At 45.5% G+C, this 15,682-nt stretch overlaps 2 protein-coding genes across 9 annotated transcripts in view; one reads left to right on the top strand and one right to left on the bottom strand.

Moving 5' to 3' along the window:
• The window catches only part of CACNA1B (calcium voltage-gated channel subunit alpha1 B), a 248,990-nt gene that overhangs the window by 170,706 nt on the left and 62,602 nt on the right, over positions 1-15,682 (bottom strand). For all 6 annotated transcript variants that reach the window (XM_054501972.1, XM_054501966.1, XM_054501970.1 and 3 more), the window contains one exon: positions 1,231-1,334. In XM_054501972.1, coding sequence (XP_054357947.1) covers positions 1,231-1,334 — 104 coding nt within the window. The remainder of the gene's footprint in view (positions 1-1,230; positions 1,335-15,682) is intronic.
• Positions 902-10,819, top strand: LOC129044221 (histidine-rich glycoprotein-like). 3 transcript variants are annotated; one of them, XR_008504631.1, is made up of 3 exons: positions 902-3,658; positions 7,134-7,244; positions 8,596-10,819. XR_008504631.1 is itself a non-coding variant. In XM_054501974.1 (3 exons), the coding sequence occupies exon 1, from the start codon at positions 4,119-4,121 to the stop codon at positions 5,070-5,072; it is 954 nt and encodes a 317-aa protein (XP_054357949.1). In that variant the 5' UTR covers positions 3,989-4,118; the 3' UTR covers positions 5,073-6,416; positions 7,134-7,244; positions 8,596-10,819. The 3 variants fall into 3 exon arrangements, 1 of the variants encoding a protein (XP_054357949.1); XM_054501974.1 differs by lacking the exon at positions 902-3,658 and adding an exon at positions 3,989-6,416; XR_008504632.1 differs by lacking the exon at positions 902-3,658 and adding an exon at positions 6,701-7,040.

The following is a 15,682-nucleotide window of genomic DNA, read 5'->3' as shown; positions in this document are numbered from 1 at the left end:
CCATCCCCTAAGCTGGTCGCTTGCTGGTTCCCATGGAGGCTCTTGGAGAGGCCTGCTAGTGACAGTCACACCCCTTACAGGACAGGGCCAAAACCAAGGGCACGATCTCCCACTGGAGCCCAGAGGCTTTGGCTCCAGCCATCCCCACTCTGGCTGCTCCTGTCCTGCTCAGCGTAGCAGAACTCCCAGGTTCACCAGGCTCTATCCCCAGCCCAGCTCGGAGCTGTGGGCCTGAGCAGGGATCACAGGGAGGACAGAGGGGGATGCACCCCTAACCCTAACCCTAACCCTAACCCCTCCAGCCTCACAGGGGGGCTGAGGGCTAAGGTGGGAGCAGGAAGCCAGGCAGGCCTGATGCCTCCACCTCCTTCCTAGCACAACTCCTTGCCCTGTGGTAGGGCAGGAGCCCCAAATACCAACCCCAGTCAGGCCCCATACATGGCATCTCTTCAGCTCTCATCCCCAGGGTGGGACAGAAGGGGCTGTGTGCCCACAGGCCCACTCCCAGAGAGGACTCTTTCTCCACCTTCTCCAGGATGGACCCCCAGCCCTGAGCCCTCTCTCTCACCCTCCCCTGGAGTAGCTTGGCACAAAGAGGTGACCTGAGAGGAAGTGCACACCAGCGGTCAGGGCCAGGGTGGCGAGCCCAGTGGTGACTGCTACAGAGATCAGGGTGCCCCCAGTTATTTCTCACCACAGTAACAGAGGGGCTCTCTGTGGCCACAGAGGCTGCTCAGAAACCCTGTCCCAGACCACACCTCCATCTACCAAGACCACACCTCCCATCATAGACCACACCTCCCATCCCCCCAGACCAACCTCCCATTACAGACCACACCTCCCATTACGACCACATCTCCCATCACAGACCACACCTCCCATCCCCCCAGACCAACCTCCCATTACAGACCACATCTCCCATTACGACCACACCTCCCATCACAGACCACACCTCCTGTCTACCCAGATGAGTAGCGGCAGCTGCTCTCCCATGGCAGAAACCACGGAAAGGCCAGGGGTATGACAGAGATAAGGGGCCGAGGGGCTGATCAAGGACAGGTCAGGATGGTGGCACAAAGGAAGGGCTACCAGAACCCAGAACACCAGGGGCAACCACCACAGAAGGCACCCATGGGCCAGGCCCCCACCCCAAGTGTCACACGTGCCCCTGTTGACCCTTCAGCTGAGAACACAGAGGGGCACCTGCACATCCCCCACATGGTCTCTCACCCCGAAAGCACGCCCAGCACCAGGTTGAGCATGAAGAAGGAGCCGATGATGATGAGAGGGATGAAGTAGAGCCAGTTCCAGGTGTTGCCGGCCGCATCGTTTGTCTGGAAGCAAGGAGAGGGAGATGAGGAAGGACAGAGACAAAACACACAGTCCCGGCCACAGAAGCAACCCCAGCCCCCAACAGGCCTCCTTCTCAGAAGCACACACCTGGTAGGGTCCAGGCAGTGGGGAGGCCACTCACAGGGAGGTCCAAACATGGGGCTGGAGTCCAGGCAGCACCCACAGGCAGACGTGCCTTTGCTGGCAGAGTTCTCTCTGGACTGCAGCTCCCAGAGGACCAGGGACACTCAGTGCTGCCAGCCACTGCCTAGCAACACTCAACAGCCAAGCAGTAGGCCCAGGGAGCCACGGCTGTGTGGATGCCCCGAGGTGGCATGAGCACCCAACCTCTGCCAGACACCTCCCTGGCTACCAGACATCCTGGGCAGCTCCAAAGCCATGTCCTCCTGAAGGGGGCCCACAGGCCCAAGTCCACATCAGGCCCAAGTCCACATCAGACCCAAGTCCACATGCAGCAGCTCCCACAGCTGAGAGGCAACAGTGGGCCCATCTGCATTTTCAGTTTCACCACATGCCTGGCCTGAGACAGCGCCCAGCACTCAGGCGTGATCTGAATAGCTGAAAGCAAAGAGGGACCTTCTTTCCCAGATCTTTTGCTTTTTATAGCACAGCCCACAAAAGGGTGTGCTCCTTTGAACCCAATTTGATTCCATAGTTGTTTCGTTTTTATGCATTCCCAGGGGATGTGGCTAAGGGGTGTAGAGAACCTCTTTCTCCCTGCGAGTCTGGTGCTGGAGAGACACCAGGAGGGTGGTGGGTGCCAAGGGAGGCAGCCCCTAGTCCTGTTCCTAGACGCCTCTCTTCAGAGGCAGTTCACAAGACACGGGACGGGCTCCACCAAAACAGAGGCAGGAGGACAGTCGGGGCACTGCCCTGCAGCGGGCGCTGATCTCCAGGTGCTGCTGTTGGCATTTCTGCCCTCCAGTGTCTGCCAGCCTGGCGGATTTGCAGCCTCCACCCCTGCATGGACTGAAGCTCGTGGTTCCTGACCCTTGGACACTGATTCCAGGCTGGCCCCTGAGATTCCTGGATCCGAAACCAGAAGTGACATTCAGAATCTCAGCTCCAGCTGCAGTTCATGTTCCTAGAACATGAACCACTAAACCACACCTCTGTCCAGACTCACTCACATGCAACTCAGATCTTGGACTGGGCGGCCACCAAAGCCACCAACTTCCCGCAAGCACACCCTCAAACCTGCCCTCCCTTCTTCAGAAAAAGGAGATATCGCTGCTGTAGCCTCAGCCCCTCTCACCTGCTCAAGTACTTGGCTCCCGCAATTTCCCTCCCCAATGGAGTGTTCTCATCAGTAGCCAACTGGCTCTAATTCCTCTCATCTTAAAAAACAGGACTTCTACTTCTGGGAAGATGGAGCAGACATACTCTGCCATATTGTTCCCACTAAATGGAATTAACATACTGAAAATTATTCACAAAGCAAACACAGAATGACTCTGAAAGGTGGAGAAAATAGGGCAGACTAGCTAGGACCCCAGGATATAAGGTGCATTTCCAGGATTTTCTTCTTGCTTCCTATACCCCACATTTGGATCTGATGAAGCTAAAACTTGGAAATGCCCAAGGGGCACAGACAACCAAAAAAAGCACCAGCAAAAGCCAGCTCTCCCTAACCAAGGCGGCCTAGCAGGACAGGGAGCTCTCAGACAACCCACAGAAAACGCTGGCTCCATCTCCATCCCTCCCTTCCCGCAAAGACCCAGAGGAGCACCTAGACTGCAATGAGGCATCCAAATCCCCTCACCCTCCATGGGGTGCTGTCAGAGAAAGCCAAGTAGAAGGTGGAACGTTCCTCCTCAGCAGGGGTTATCACGGCCCCCCAGCCCCAGCCCACCTCCGCGGTACTAGTGAAGACCACACGGGACACCTTGACTTCCATTTACACAGGCAGTAGGGGCACCCCCTGCTGCTAGGGAGCTATCAGAAGGGTCTTGTGCAACCAGGACTTTTACCACCATCCAGCAGTCATGAAGCCACCCACCCACCCACAGTGTGCAGAAACCACGTGGAGAACAAGAACGAGGCACCTCTAACCCTCCCAGCCTGGAAAGTTCCCTTGAGGCATGGTGGGGATCCAGACCTGCCACCCCTGCCCAGCAGTAAGGAGAACACACTACCATATGTCAACAGAGGCCAAGTGGGGAACCTAGACTTCTGCACTCACCGGCAACAAGACAGCAGCCCTCCTCCTTCCCTGACAGCCAATGCAGAATGCTTAACTGAGATCCAAGGTCCCATGCCGAAAGGCCAAAAATGGCCAGTTTTCAACTGAAACTCACTCGTCATAGTAAGTACCAGGAAGAGCACAAATTTCTTAGATGCTGTGATGGTTAATGTTGTGTCAACTTAGCTGGGCCACGGGGTACTCAGATACTTGGTCAAGTACACTTGATGGTACCTTGCAGATACTTCTACAAAGGTGCTCTGAGATAAGATTATCACTTTAATCCACAGAGTGAAGACCACTGCTCTCTGTAATGTGGGGTGGACCTCATTCAATCCACACTCAAGATCAACCCTCCCCTGGGTAAGGGAAAAGTCTCCAGCAGGTGCCTCTGGATTTCACCTCTGCCAGCCACCGCCATCGGGAACTGCACCATCAGCTCTCCATGTGCGGACAGCACCCAAGCCCGCCAGGCAGAACCACAGATGTGGACGTGCCAGCCTCTGTGATCACATGAGCCAGTTCCTCATGATAAATCTCCCTCTCCACACGCACAAACACACACCACACACATGCACCACACATGACACACACATGCATACACCACACACACACCCACACCACACAAACCAGAAACACATATACCATACACACACACTGGACACACAAGCACACGCACCACACACATGCACACCACACACACCAACACCAAACACACACACACTACACACCTACACGCACACCATATGTACACCACACACACACTCACACCACACATACCAGACACACATACACCATACACACATACACCATACACATACACTGGACACACAAGTGCACACACCACACACATGCACACCACACACCAGACACACATACACCACACACACAGGACACACAAGTGCACACACCAGACACATGCACCACACACCACACACACGCATACATACACCACACACACTCACATCACACATACCAGACACACATACACCATACACACACACTGGACACACAAGCGCACACACCACAAACACCAAACACACACACACTACACGCACACCATATGTACACCACACACCAGACACACACCACACACAAAGGACATGCAAGCGCACACACCAGACACACACATGCACCACGCACCACACACACACCCACACACCACACACACACCACACACACTAGACGTGCACACACCACACACATCAGACACAGATACACCACACACACACACTGGACACACAGCCACCACACACATGCACACACCAGACACACACACCACACACACACACCACACACACTACACACATACTTCACACCCACACACCACACACACCACACACATGTATACAGCACACACACAACACACATACACACACCAAACACCAGACACACACCAGACACACACCATACACATGCATGCCACACAGACCATACACAAACACACCACAGACACACCACAAACACATGCACACCACACACATCAGACACACACACCACACACACTAGACACAAATACACCACATACACACACTAGACACAAGTGTACACACCACACACACATGCACACATATACACACACACACCACACACATACCACATGCACCAGATACAGGCACACACCACATACACCACACATACTACACATACCACATACACCACACACACTACACATACCACATACACCACACACACCAGACACACACACATGCACACCACACACACCAGACACAACACACACCACACACACACACCAAATACCTTTCTCCAAAGGTGTTTTTTTTTTATTGTGGGCATGTCCTTAACCTTGCCAAAATGAAATTCTGAATTGATTGAGACTTGTCTCTGATAACTTTTTGGATTACAGAACCAAAGGGAAAATTTTGAGCTAAAAAAAAAAAATCAAAAATCTCAATGAAAATGCATAACAAGAGAATGGAAGGGATGTGGAAGGAATCAGTGAACAGTAAGAAAACAAAGAACAATAGAATTATCCATTCTGATAAGGAGAGAAAAGTGAACCTCAAAAACCCATGGGACTATAACAAATGATCTAATATTCATGTCATCAGAGCACCAAAGACAGGTGAAAAAGGACAAAGCTGACAGTATTTAAAGAAATACGGCCAGGCATGGTGGCTCACACCTGTAATCCCAGCACTTCAGGAGGCCGAGGTAGGCAGATCACCTGAGGTCAGGAGTGTGAGACCGGCCTGGCCAACATGGCGAAACCCTGTCTCTACTAAAAATACAAACATTGGCCAGGCATGGTGGTGCATGCCTGTAATCCCAGCTACTCCACAGCCTGAGGCAGGAAAATTGCTTGAGCCTGGGAGGTAGAGTTTGCAGTGAGCTGAGATTGTGCCACTGCACTCCAGCCTGGGTGACAGAGCGAAACTCTGTCTCAAAAAAAAAAAAAAAAAGGAATGCTGAAAACTTCTCAACTTTAGCAAGAGACACAAACATACAGATTTAAGAAGCTCAGCAAACCCCAGACAAACACATTATAGCCAAACTTCTGAAAACTAAAGACAAAGAAAAAATCTTGAACGCAGCAGAAAAAAATGATACCATACCTATACGGGGAAAACAATTCAAATGGTTTCTCATTAGAAACCATGGAGGCCAGAAGGAAGTGGCATAATATTTTTCAGGTGCTGAAAGAAAAGAACTGTCAACCCAGACACCTATACCCACCAAGAATATCCTTTGGGAAATCAAGACATTCTCAAATGAAAAACTAGGGAAACCAGGAGAATTTGTCACCAGCAGAACTCTCCTAAGAAAAAATGAATAATGAACGCTCTCTAAACAGAAAGGAAATGAGTAAAAATTGAATCACTATTAGGAAGGAAGAAAAATGGAAAGTGTAAAAATATAGGTAACTGGATTTCTTTCTCCTTTTGAGTTTTCTAAATTATGTTTGACAGATGAAGCAAAAATTATAGTACTATTGAGGCAGAAGAATAGGGTCTGGAGGCAGGGACCCTAGGGCCGATTTGTGCTGACTTCCTAGAACTGAATCAAAAGGAAAACACCACTCCACACCCAAGTAACAAAAGAACAGCAGCTACTCCCTTTGCGGCCCACCCCCCTTCCACTGTGTCACAGATGAAAAAATGGAAAGTACCTCTGATTGGTCACCTCCCACAACCAATCAGGCTGGTCGTGGGCCAAGTCTTCATTAGCATAGGGTTTAACTTTATAACTTCACTTCAGCCTTTGATTGGTCGCCTCCTGCAACCAATCAGACTGGTAGCAGGCCCAGTCTTCATTTACATAGAGTGTAACCAATGGGAAACCTCTAGAGGTTATTTAAATCCCAGAAAATTCTGCAACTAACACTCTTGAGCAACTTGCTTGAGCCCACTCCCACTCTGTGGAGCATACTTTCAATAAGTCTGTGCTTTCGTTGCTTCATTCTTTTGTTGTTTTGTGCATTTTGTCCAATTCTTTGTTCAAAATGCCAAGAACCTGGATGACTCATAGTCAAGACCCTCCCCTGGTAATGTATTTTGGCGAGCCAGCCAGGAGGCAAGCCCAAAGTTTGGGGGTTATTTTTCTTCTCATTTTCCCTTTTCCTCTCTGCTCCATACAGGGGAAGCATTTTCCATCTCTCTTTCCAACTCAGGACACTTGACAGAGAGCACCTAATCATGGAGGCAACTGCAGGTCTCTGGCTGGGGCCACTCTACGGAGAGACTGAAAGGTATCCATATGGAAGCATCTGACCACCACTGCCTGGTTCACATGGGACCTGAGTCCTTTTCCTTTTTTTTTTTTTCAGTCTTTCAGCAGTCATTTCCTAGTAGCTCCCCAGTAACTGAGGGCAACTGGCTGGGGCCACTCTCCAGTGTTACCTGAAGGCCAAGGAATGATAGGGATAGCTGCCCTGCCTGGAAGGGGGAAGGACTCTTTTCTGTCTTTCCTGGTTATACTCCCTGATCCCTATGTGTGACACAATTGGCAATGGCAGCTTGTCAAGGAGGAATTCACACGTTTCAGGGAATTTAAACCCTGTTTTCTCATGCTAAATTCTCCTGCAGAGTTAGCTAGTAAAGACCTCCCATCTCTTACTCGATCTATTTGACTGGCTAAGGACAAAAGAAACCCACTTAGCCCCCTAGCTATGCAAAGAAGGTTATAAATAAAAGAGATTTTATATTATATAAAAAGGCATCTTGTATGGTAAATTCTTGTCCTAAAGTAAAATGACTGTTGTTTTAAAAGAGGGATATGACTGGGTGCAGTGGCTCACACCTGTAATCCCAGCACTCTGGGAGGCCGAGGCAGGTGGATCACGAGGTCAGGAGTTCGAGACCAGCCTGGCCAATATGGTGAAACCCTGTCTCTACTAAAAGTATAAAAAATTAGCCAGGCACAGTGATGCACGCCTGTTGTCCCAGTTACTTGGGAGGCTGAGGCAGGAGAATTGCTTGAACCTGTAAGGCGGAGGTTGCAGTGAGCCGAGATCGCATTACTGCACTCCAGCCTGGAATATGATAATAATAATAAAAGTAAAGAAATAAAAGAGGGATGTTTAGGACAAGTCACAAAGGCCAAGCATGTCATAGATGATCTGGGTAAGTCGTGAAAAAGATTTGTGAAAGTGAAATCATGCAAGAAATGTTGTATAATTTATGTTGCCTAAGTTTAGAGGGTTAAAGGACTGTTTTAAGTGGTATAGGAGAAATCCAAAGGTTTGAACAAGTTGTAGGCTTATGAAAATTAATTGTAAAAGAGATTCTGTGTATGAACATATTGGCTGAAGTTAAAAGCTTGGCCTTATCAAATTATAAGGATGCTAGAAGTCGGGGCCTTCAGCCAGGGACAAGAGGAAACTCATAGTGGGCCACTGATTGTGAAGGGAACCGTTCCAAAGTGGTGCTGGCACCCATCTAAGGTCAGACATATCTGACAAACTAAGACAGGGCCCCAGAAGTGGGGATGCCCTTGGGAACCCCAGACAAGACCCAGAGTTTTTCCAGATGGCCACCCCAGGTAAAATCTGGGTCACCTAGTAGGACCTCCACTTTTGAAAGTCCTCTTCTCTCTTCCAGACCACTGTGGGCAACTCTCCATCCATTCCGTCTGATTCCCTGCTTGGCTGCATCCTCAACCACTGGAATCAACTGAACCCTGAGGAGAAATCTAAGGAGAAAACGTCTGATTTTCTACTATAATAATGTATAGCCCCAGTATCAGCTGGACAGCCAGGAATAATTGGTGGTCATTGGAAGTCTTAATTAAAACACCATCCTGCAATTAGACCTGTTTTGCAAAAGGCAGGGTAAATTGTCAGAAATCCCATACGTACAGGTCTTCATGGCCCTATACCAAAACCCAACAATCTGCAAAAGTCCTGGAACCTGCCCTGAAAAGGAAGGTCTTAAGGCAGAACTAGATATTGTAGATGACCCCCTTTTACAAAGGCCACCTGTCTCTCAGAGGCAAGTGCAACCACCCCTTGTATAACTCCTTGCCAAGTGCTCCTGAGGCTCAAACCCAAGAGCAAAATTCGGGGGTCCAGCTAAGTCCTCCTCATATTTGGAGAGGAACAATCTATTCAACTCCCCCTCCAGCCCTGCTACCCCTTAGGGAAGTAGCAGGAGCTGAGGGGCCAGTCCTAGTGCAGTCCCCCTTTTCTATAACTGATATAAAACAACACACAGAAAAGCTAGGAAGCTATTCTGAGAACCCTAGGAATTTGGAGATGGGTCCCAAACTTTGACCTTAGCCTTTGATCTCTCACGGGAGATGTCAATTCATTCTAGCAACCTATTGCAGCCCCTTAGAAAAGAAACAAATCTTTGAGGCTGCCCACCAGGAAGCAGATGACTTATTTCCTTGAAACTCTCAGGGCAATCACTTAGGCCCAGACACAGTCTCCATTACTGATCCTAATTGGGACTATAACATACCCGAGGGAATGAACCACCAGGCTAAGTTTCTTGAGGCTCTCCTTGGAGGAAGAGAAAGAGAATAAGGCAGTAAATTATGATAAGGTAAAGGAGGTTACACTGGGCAAGAAGGAAAATCCAGCCATGTTTCATGGCAGGCTGGAGGAAGCCTTTAAAAAATATACTAATCCAATCTGTCCCAGACATTAGATATAAGCTACAGATGGGCCCACAAACTAATCAAAATCAGCTTCTTGATATTGCTTTCATGATGTATAACAATCATGAAGGAAGGAAAAGGGGAACAGAGTAAAGAAAAATGGCAAGCAAAAACTATGACAGCCATCACTGGCAATGCCCTGAATGCCCAAAGAGCACTCAAAGGAAACCCAAAGGGCCATAAGGACAATGCCAGCCTGTAGAGGATACAAGATTTGTTAGTACTAATAGATACTTGTAGGGAGCTGAAGGACGGAGAGACATGACCAACTCAGTATTCCACTGGAGGTTATATGATCAAACAGCAAACTGTTTATTATGAAAGCAGGATGTGGGCAAACTCATGACTGTGCCTGCTACCAGGAGATTTGCTGAGGGCAATTACTCCCTGGCGCCGTGCTCATTGCGGTTACCTACTGGGACATCTAGAGCCTATTGTTCAAAGAATGCGGTCTTGTAAGCCTGCTATGAATCAAACTGCCTGCTGACAACCACCCCCTCCTCTTCTCGCTATCTCTTTTGCCTAATAAATATGGAGGGCTGTGTAAAGCTCAGGGCCCTTGTTCACTAGCAAAGAGCCCCCTGACCCCTTCTTCCAAATATACTCTTTGTCTTTATCTTTATTCCTGCATTCATCATCCTTTGTTCAGTCCCCCAAGGTCCATGCAGGTTACAGATACCTTTACTGGCTGGATTGAAGCTTACCCTACACCAAAACACAGAAGGCCAATGAAGTTGTTAAGGTTCTTCAAAGAAATATTTCCCCAGTTTGGGTTACCTCAAAGCCTCCAAAGTGATAATGACTCGTTCTTTATCTCTCAAATAATTCAAGGGGTTGCTAAGGCTCTCAGAATCAAATACTATTTACATTCAGCATGGAGGCCTCAATCCTCTAGAAAAGTGGAAAGAGCTAATCAAACTCTAAAATGGGTGTTAGCTAAGCTATGTCAGGAAACATAAGAAACTTGGGTCAACTTGCTGTCCACAGCTCTTGTAAGAGTCCATAATTTCCCCAGAGCAAAAATTAATATGAGCCCATATGAAATGTTATACAGGAGGCCATTTTTAACTAATGATCTAAATACTGATCCAGAAACAGCCACTTTAGTGAAATACCTAGTTAAGCTGGGACCATTTCCGCAGGCTTTACAAAAGTTTGAAACTCAAAAAAAAAAAAAAAGTTTGAAACTCAAAGACTCCCCACACTGGCAACTAACCAGCAACCTAAAATCAGGCCAGGAGATAAGGTACTTTAAAAAAAAATTTTATTTCCATAGGTTATTGGGGAACAGATGGTGTTTGGTTACATGAGTAAGTTCTTTAGTGGTGATTTATGAGATTCTCATGCACCCATTACCCAAGCAGCGTATGCTGCACACAATTTGTAGTCTTTTGTCTCTCACCCCACCCTTTCCTCCTGAGTCCCCAAAGTCCACTGTGTCATTCTCATGCCTTTGCATCCTCACAGCTTAGCTCCCACTGATGAGTAAGAACATACGACATTCAGTTTTCCATTCCTGAATTACTTCACTTAGAATAATAGTCCCAATCTCAAGGTCACTGTGAATGCCATTAATTCATTCCATTTTATGGCTGAGTAGTAGTCCATCATATATATATATATCACAGTTTCTTTATCCACTGTTGATTGATGGGCATTTGGGTTGGTTCCACATTTTTGCAATTGCAAATTGTGCTGCTGTAAACATGCGTGTACAAGTCTCTGTTTCATATGACTTATTTTCCTCTTGGTAGACCCCAACTAGTGAAATTACTGGATCAAATTGTAGTTCTACTTTTAGTTCTTTAAGGAATCTCCACATCGTTTCCCATACTGGTTGTACTAGTTTACATTCCCACCAGCAGTGTAGAACTGTTCCCTGTTCACCGCATCCATGCCAATATCTATTATTTTTTAATTTTTTTATTATGGCCATTCTTGCAGGAGTAAAGTGGTATCACATTGTAGTTTTGATTTGCATTTCCCTAATCATTAGTGATGTTGAGCATTTTTCCATGTTTGTTGGCCATTTGTATATCTTCTTTTGAGAATTGTCTATTCATGTCCTTAGCCCACTTTTTGATGGGATTTTTTTTCTTGCTAATTTGTTTGAGTTCATTGTGGAATCTGGATATTAGTCCTTTCTCAGATGTATAGATTGTGAAGATTTTCTCCCACTCTGTGGGTTGTCTGTTTACTCTGCCGACTGTTTCTTTTGCCGTGCAAAAGTTCTTTGATTTAATTAAGTTCCAGCTATTTATCTTTTTTGTTGTTGTTGCATTTTCTTTTGGGTTCTTGGTCATGAAGTCCTTGCCTAAGCCAATGTCTACAAGGGTTTTTCCAATGTTATCTTCTAGAATTTTTATAGTTTCAGGTCTTAGATAAGTCCTTGATCCATCTTGAGTTGATTTTTTATAAGATAAGAGATGAGAATTCAGTTTCATTCTCCTACATGTGGCTTGCCAATTATCCCAACACCATTTGTTGAATAGGGTGTCCTTTCTCCACTTTTATCTTTTTGTTTGCTGTAAGTATTTGGGTTTACTTCTGGGTTCTCTATTCTGTCATTGGCCTATGTGCCTATTTTTATACCAGTACCATGCTGTTTTGGTGACTATGGCCTTATACTATAGTTTGAGGTTGGGTAATGTGATGCCTCCAAATTTGAGAGGAATGAGGGCAGTATTTTGATGGGAACTGCATTGAATTTGTAGACTGCTTTTGGCAGTATGGTCATTTTCACAATATTGATTCTACCCATCCATGAGCATGGGATGTATTTCCATTTGTTTGTGTCACCTATGATTTCTTACAGCAGTGTTTTGTAGTTTTCCTTGTAGAGGTCTTTCACCTCCTTGGTTAGGTATATTCCTAAGTTTTTTGGTTTCTGTTTTTTGTTTGTTTTGCAGCTATTGTAAAAGGGGTTGAGTTCCTGATTTCATTCTCAGCTTGGTCACTGTTAGTATATAAAAGAGCTACTGATTTGTGTACATTAATTTTGTATCTGGAAACTTTGCTGAATTCTTTTATCAGTTCTAGGAGCTTTCTGGAGGAGTCTTTAGGGTTTTCTATGTAAATAATCATATCATCAGCAAACAAACAGCAACAGTCTGACTTCCTCTTTCCCGATTTGGATAACCTTTCTTTCTTTCTCTTGTCTGATTGCTCTGGTTAGGACTTCCATTACTATGTTGAAGAGGAGTGGTGAGAGTGAGCATCCTTGTCTTGTTCCAGTTCTCAAAGAGAATGCTTTCAATGCTTTCAACTTTTCCCCATTCTGTATTATGTTGACTGTGGGTTTGTCATAGATGACTTTTATTACATTGAGGTATGTCCTGTGTAGGCCGATTTTGCTGAGGGTTTTAATCGTAAAGGATGCTGAATTTTGTCGAAGGCTTTTTCCACATCTATTGAGATGATCATGTGATTTTTGTCTTTAATTGTTTATGTGGTGTATCCCATTTATTGACTTGAGTACGTTAAACCATCCCTGATCCCTGGTATGAAACCCACGTAATCATGGTGAATTATCTTTTTGATATACTGTTGTATTCAGTTAGCTAGTATTTTGTTAAGGATTTCTACATCTATGTTCATCAGGGATATTGGTTTGTAGTTTTCCTTTTTGGTTATGTCCTTTCCTGGTTTTGATATTAGGGTGGTACTGGCTTCATAGAATGATTTAGGGAGGATTCCCTCTTTGTCTGTCTCATGGAATAGTGTCGATAGGATTGGTACCAATTCTCTTTGAATGTCTGATAGAACTCTACTGTGAATCCATCTGGTCCTGGACTTTTTTGGTTGGTAATTATTTTATTACCATTTCAATCTCACTGCTTGTTATTGGTCTGTTCAGGGTTATCTAATTCTCCCTGATTTAGGCTAGGAGGGTTGTATCATTCCAGGAATTTATCCATTTCCTCTAGGTTTTCTAGTTTACATGGGTAAAGGTGTTCACAGTAGCCTTGAAAAATCTTTTGTATTTCTGTGGTGTCAGTTGTAATATCTCTCATTTCATTTCTAATTGAGCTTCTTTGGATTTTCTCTCTTTTTGTCTTGGTTAAACTTGCTAATGGGCTACCAATTTTATTTACCTTATCAAAGAACTAGCTTTTTGTTTCATTTATCTTTTGTGGTTTTTTGTTTAAGTTTCATTTAGTTCTGCTCTGATCTTGGTTATTTCCTTTCTTCTGCTGGGTTTGGGTTTGGTTTGTTCTTGTTTCTTTAGTTCGTTGAGGTGTGACCTTAGATTGTCTGTTTGTGCTCGTTCACTTTTCCATGTAGGTGTTTAGGGCTATGAACTCTCCTCTTAGCACCGCCTTTGCTGTATTCCAGAGGTTTTGGTAGGTTGCGTCACTACTGTCATTCAGTTCAAAGAATTTTATTTTTTATTTATTTATTTATTTTATTTATTTATTTTTTTTTTTTGAGACGGAGCGTTGCTCTGTCCCCCAGGCTGGAGTGCAGTGGCGCGATCTCAGCTCACTGCAAGCTCTGCCTCCCGGGTTCACGCCATTCTCCTGCCTCAGCCTCCTGAGTAGCTGGGACTACAGGCACCTGCCACCACGCCCTGCTAATTTTTTTTGGTATTTTTAGTAGAGATGGGGTTTCACCATGTTAGCCAGGATGGTCTCGATCTCCTGACCCATGATCCACCCACCTCGGCCTCCCAAAGTGCTGGGATTACAGGTGTGAGCCACTGCGTCCGGCCTCAGTTTGAAGAAATTTTAAATTTCCATCTTGATTTCATTTTTGACCCATTGATCATTCAGGAGCAGGTTATTTAATTTCCATGTATTTGCATGGTTTTGAGGGTTCTTCTTGGAGTTGACTTCCAGTTTTATTCCACTGTGGTCTCAGAAGGTGCCCAATATAATTTCAATTTTCTTAAATTTATTGAGGCTCATTTTGTGGCCTATATATATGGTTTATCTTGAAGAAAGTTCCACACACTGATGAATATATATTCTGTAGTTGTTGGCTAGAATGTTCTGTAAATATCTGTTAAGTCCATTTGTTCCAGGGTATAGTTTACGTTCACTGTTTCTTTGTTGACTTTCTGCATTGATGACCTGGTTAGTGCTGTCAGTGGAGTACTGAAGTCCCCCACTATTATTGTGTTGCCATGTGTCTCATTTCTCTTTTTTTTTTTTTTTTTAAGACAGAATCTCGCTCTGTCACCCAGGCTGGAGTGCAATGGCACTATCTTGCCTCACTGCAACCTCCACCTCTGGGTTCACGCCATTCTCCTGCCTCAGCCTCCCAAATAGCTGAGATTACAGGAGCCTACCACCACACCTGGCTAATTTTTTGTATATTTAGTAGAGACAGGTTTTCACCATGTTGGCCAGGCTGGTCTCAAACTCCTGACCTCAGGTGATCCACCCACTTCAGCCTCCCAAAGTGCTAGATTACAGGCGTGAGCCACTGTGCCTGGCCTGTCTATCTCATATCTTAGGTCTACTAGCAATTGTTTTATAAATGTGGGAGCTCCAGTGTTAGGTGCATATATATTTAGGATTGTGATATTGCCTGTTGTACAAGGCTTCTTATCATTATATAATGTCCCACTTTGTCTTTTTTAACTGTTGTTGCTTTAGAGTTTGTTTTGTCTGATATAAGAATGGCTACTCCTGCTTGCTTTTGGTGTCCACTTGCATGGAAAGTCTTTTTCCACCCCTTTACCTTAAGTTTATGTGAGTCTTATGTGTTAGGTGAGTCTCTTGAAGGGAGCAGATGGTTGGTGAATCCTTATGCATTCCACCATTCTGTATCTTTTAAGTGGAGCATTTAGGCCACTTACATTCAACGTTAATATTGAGATGTGAGATACTATTCTAGTCATCATACTACTTGTTTCCTGAATACCTTGGGTTTTTTTAATTGTTATTGTTATATAAATCCTGTTGGATTTATGCTTTAAGGAGGTTCCATTTTGGTGTATTTTGAAAATTTGTTTCAAGATTTAGAGCTCCTTTTAGCAATTCTTGTAGTGCTTGCTTGGTAGTAGCAAATTCTCTCAGCATT

Source organism: Pongo pygmaeus, chromosome 13, assembly GCF_028885625.2.
Source record: "Pongo pygmaeus isolate AG05252 chromosome 13, NHGRI_mPonPyg2-v2.0_pri, whole genome shotgun sequence".
Lineage (NCBI taxonomy): Eukaryota > Metazoa > Chordata > Mammalia > Primates > Hominidae > Pongo > Pongo pygmaeus.
The sequence above is the reverse complement of the archived record's forward strand: the minus strand, read 5'-3'. Positions and strand labels throughout refer to the sequence as shown.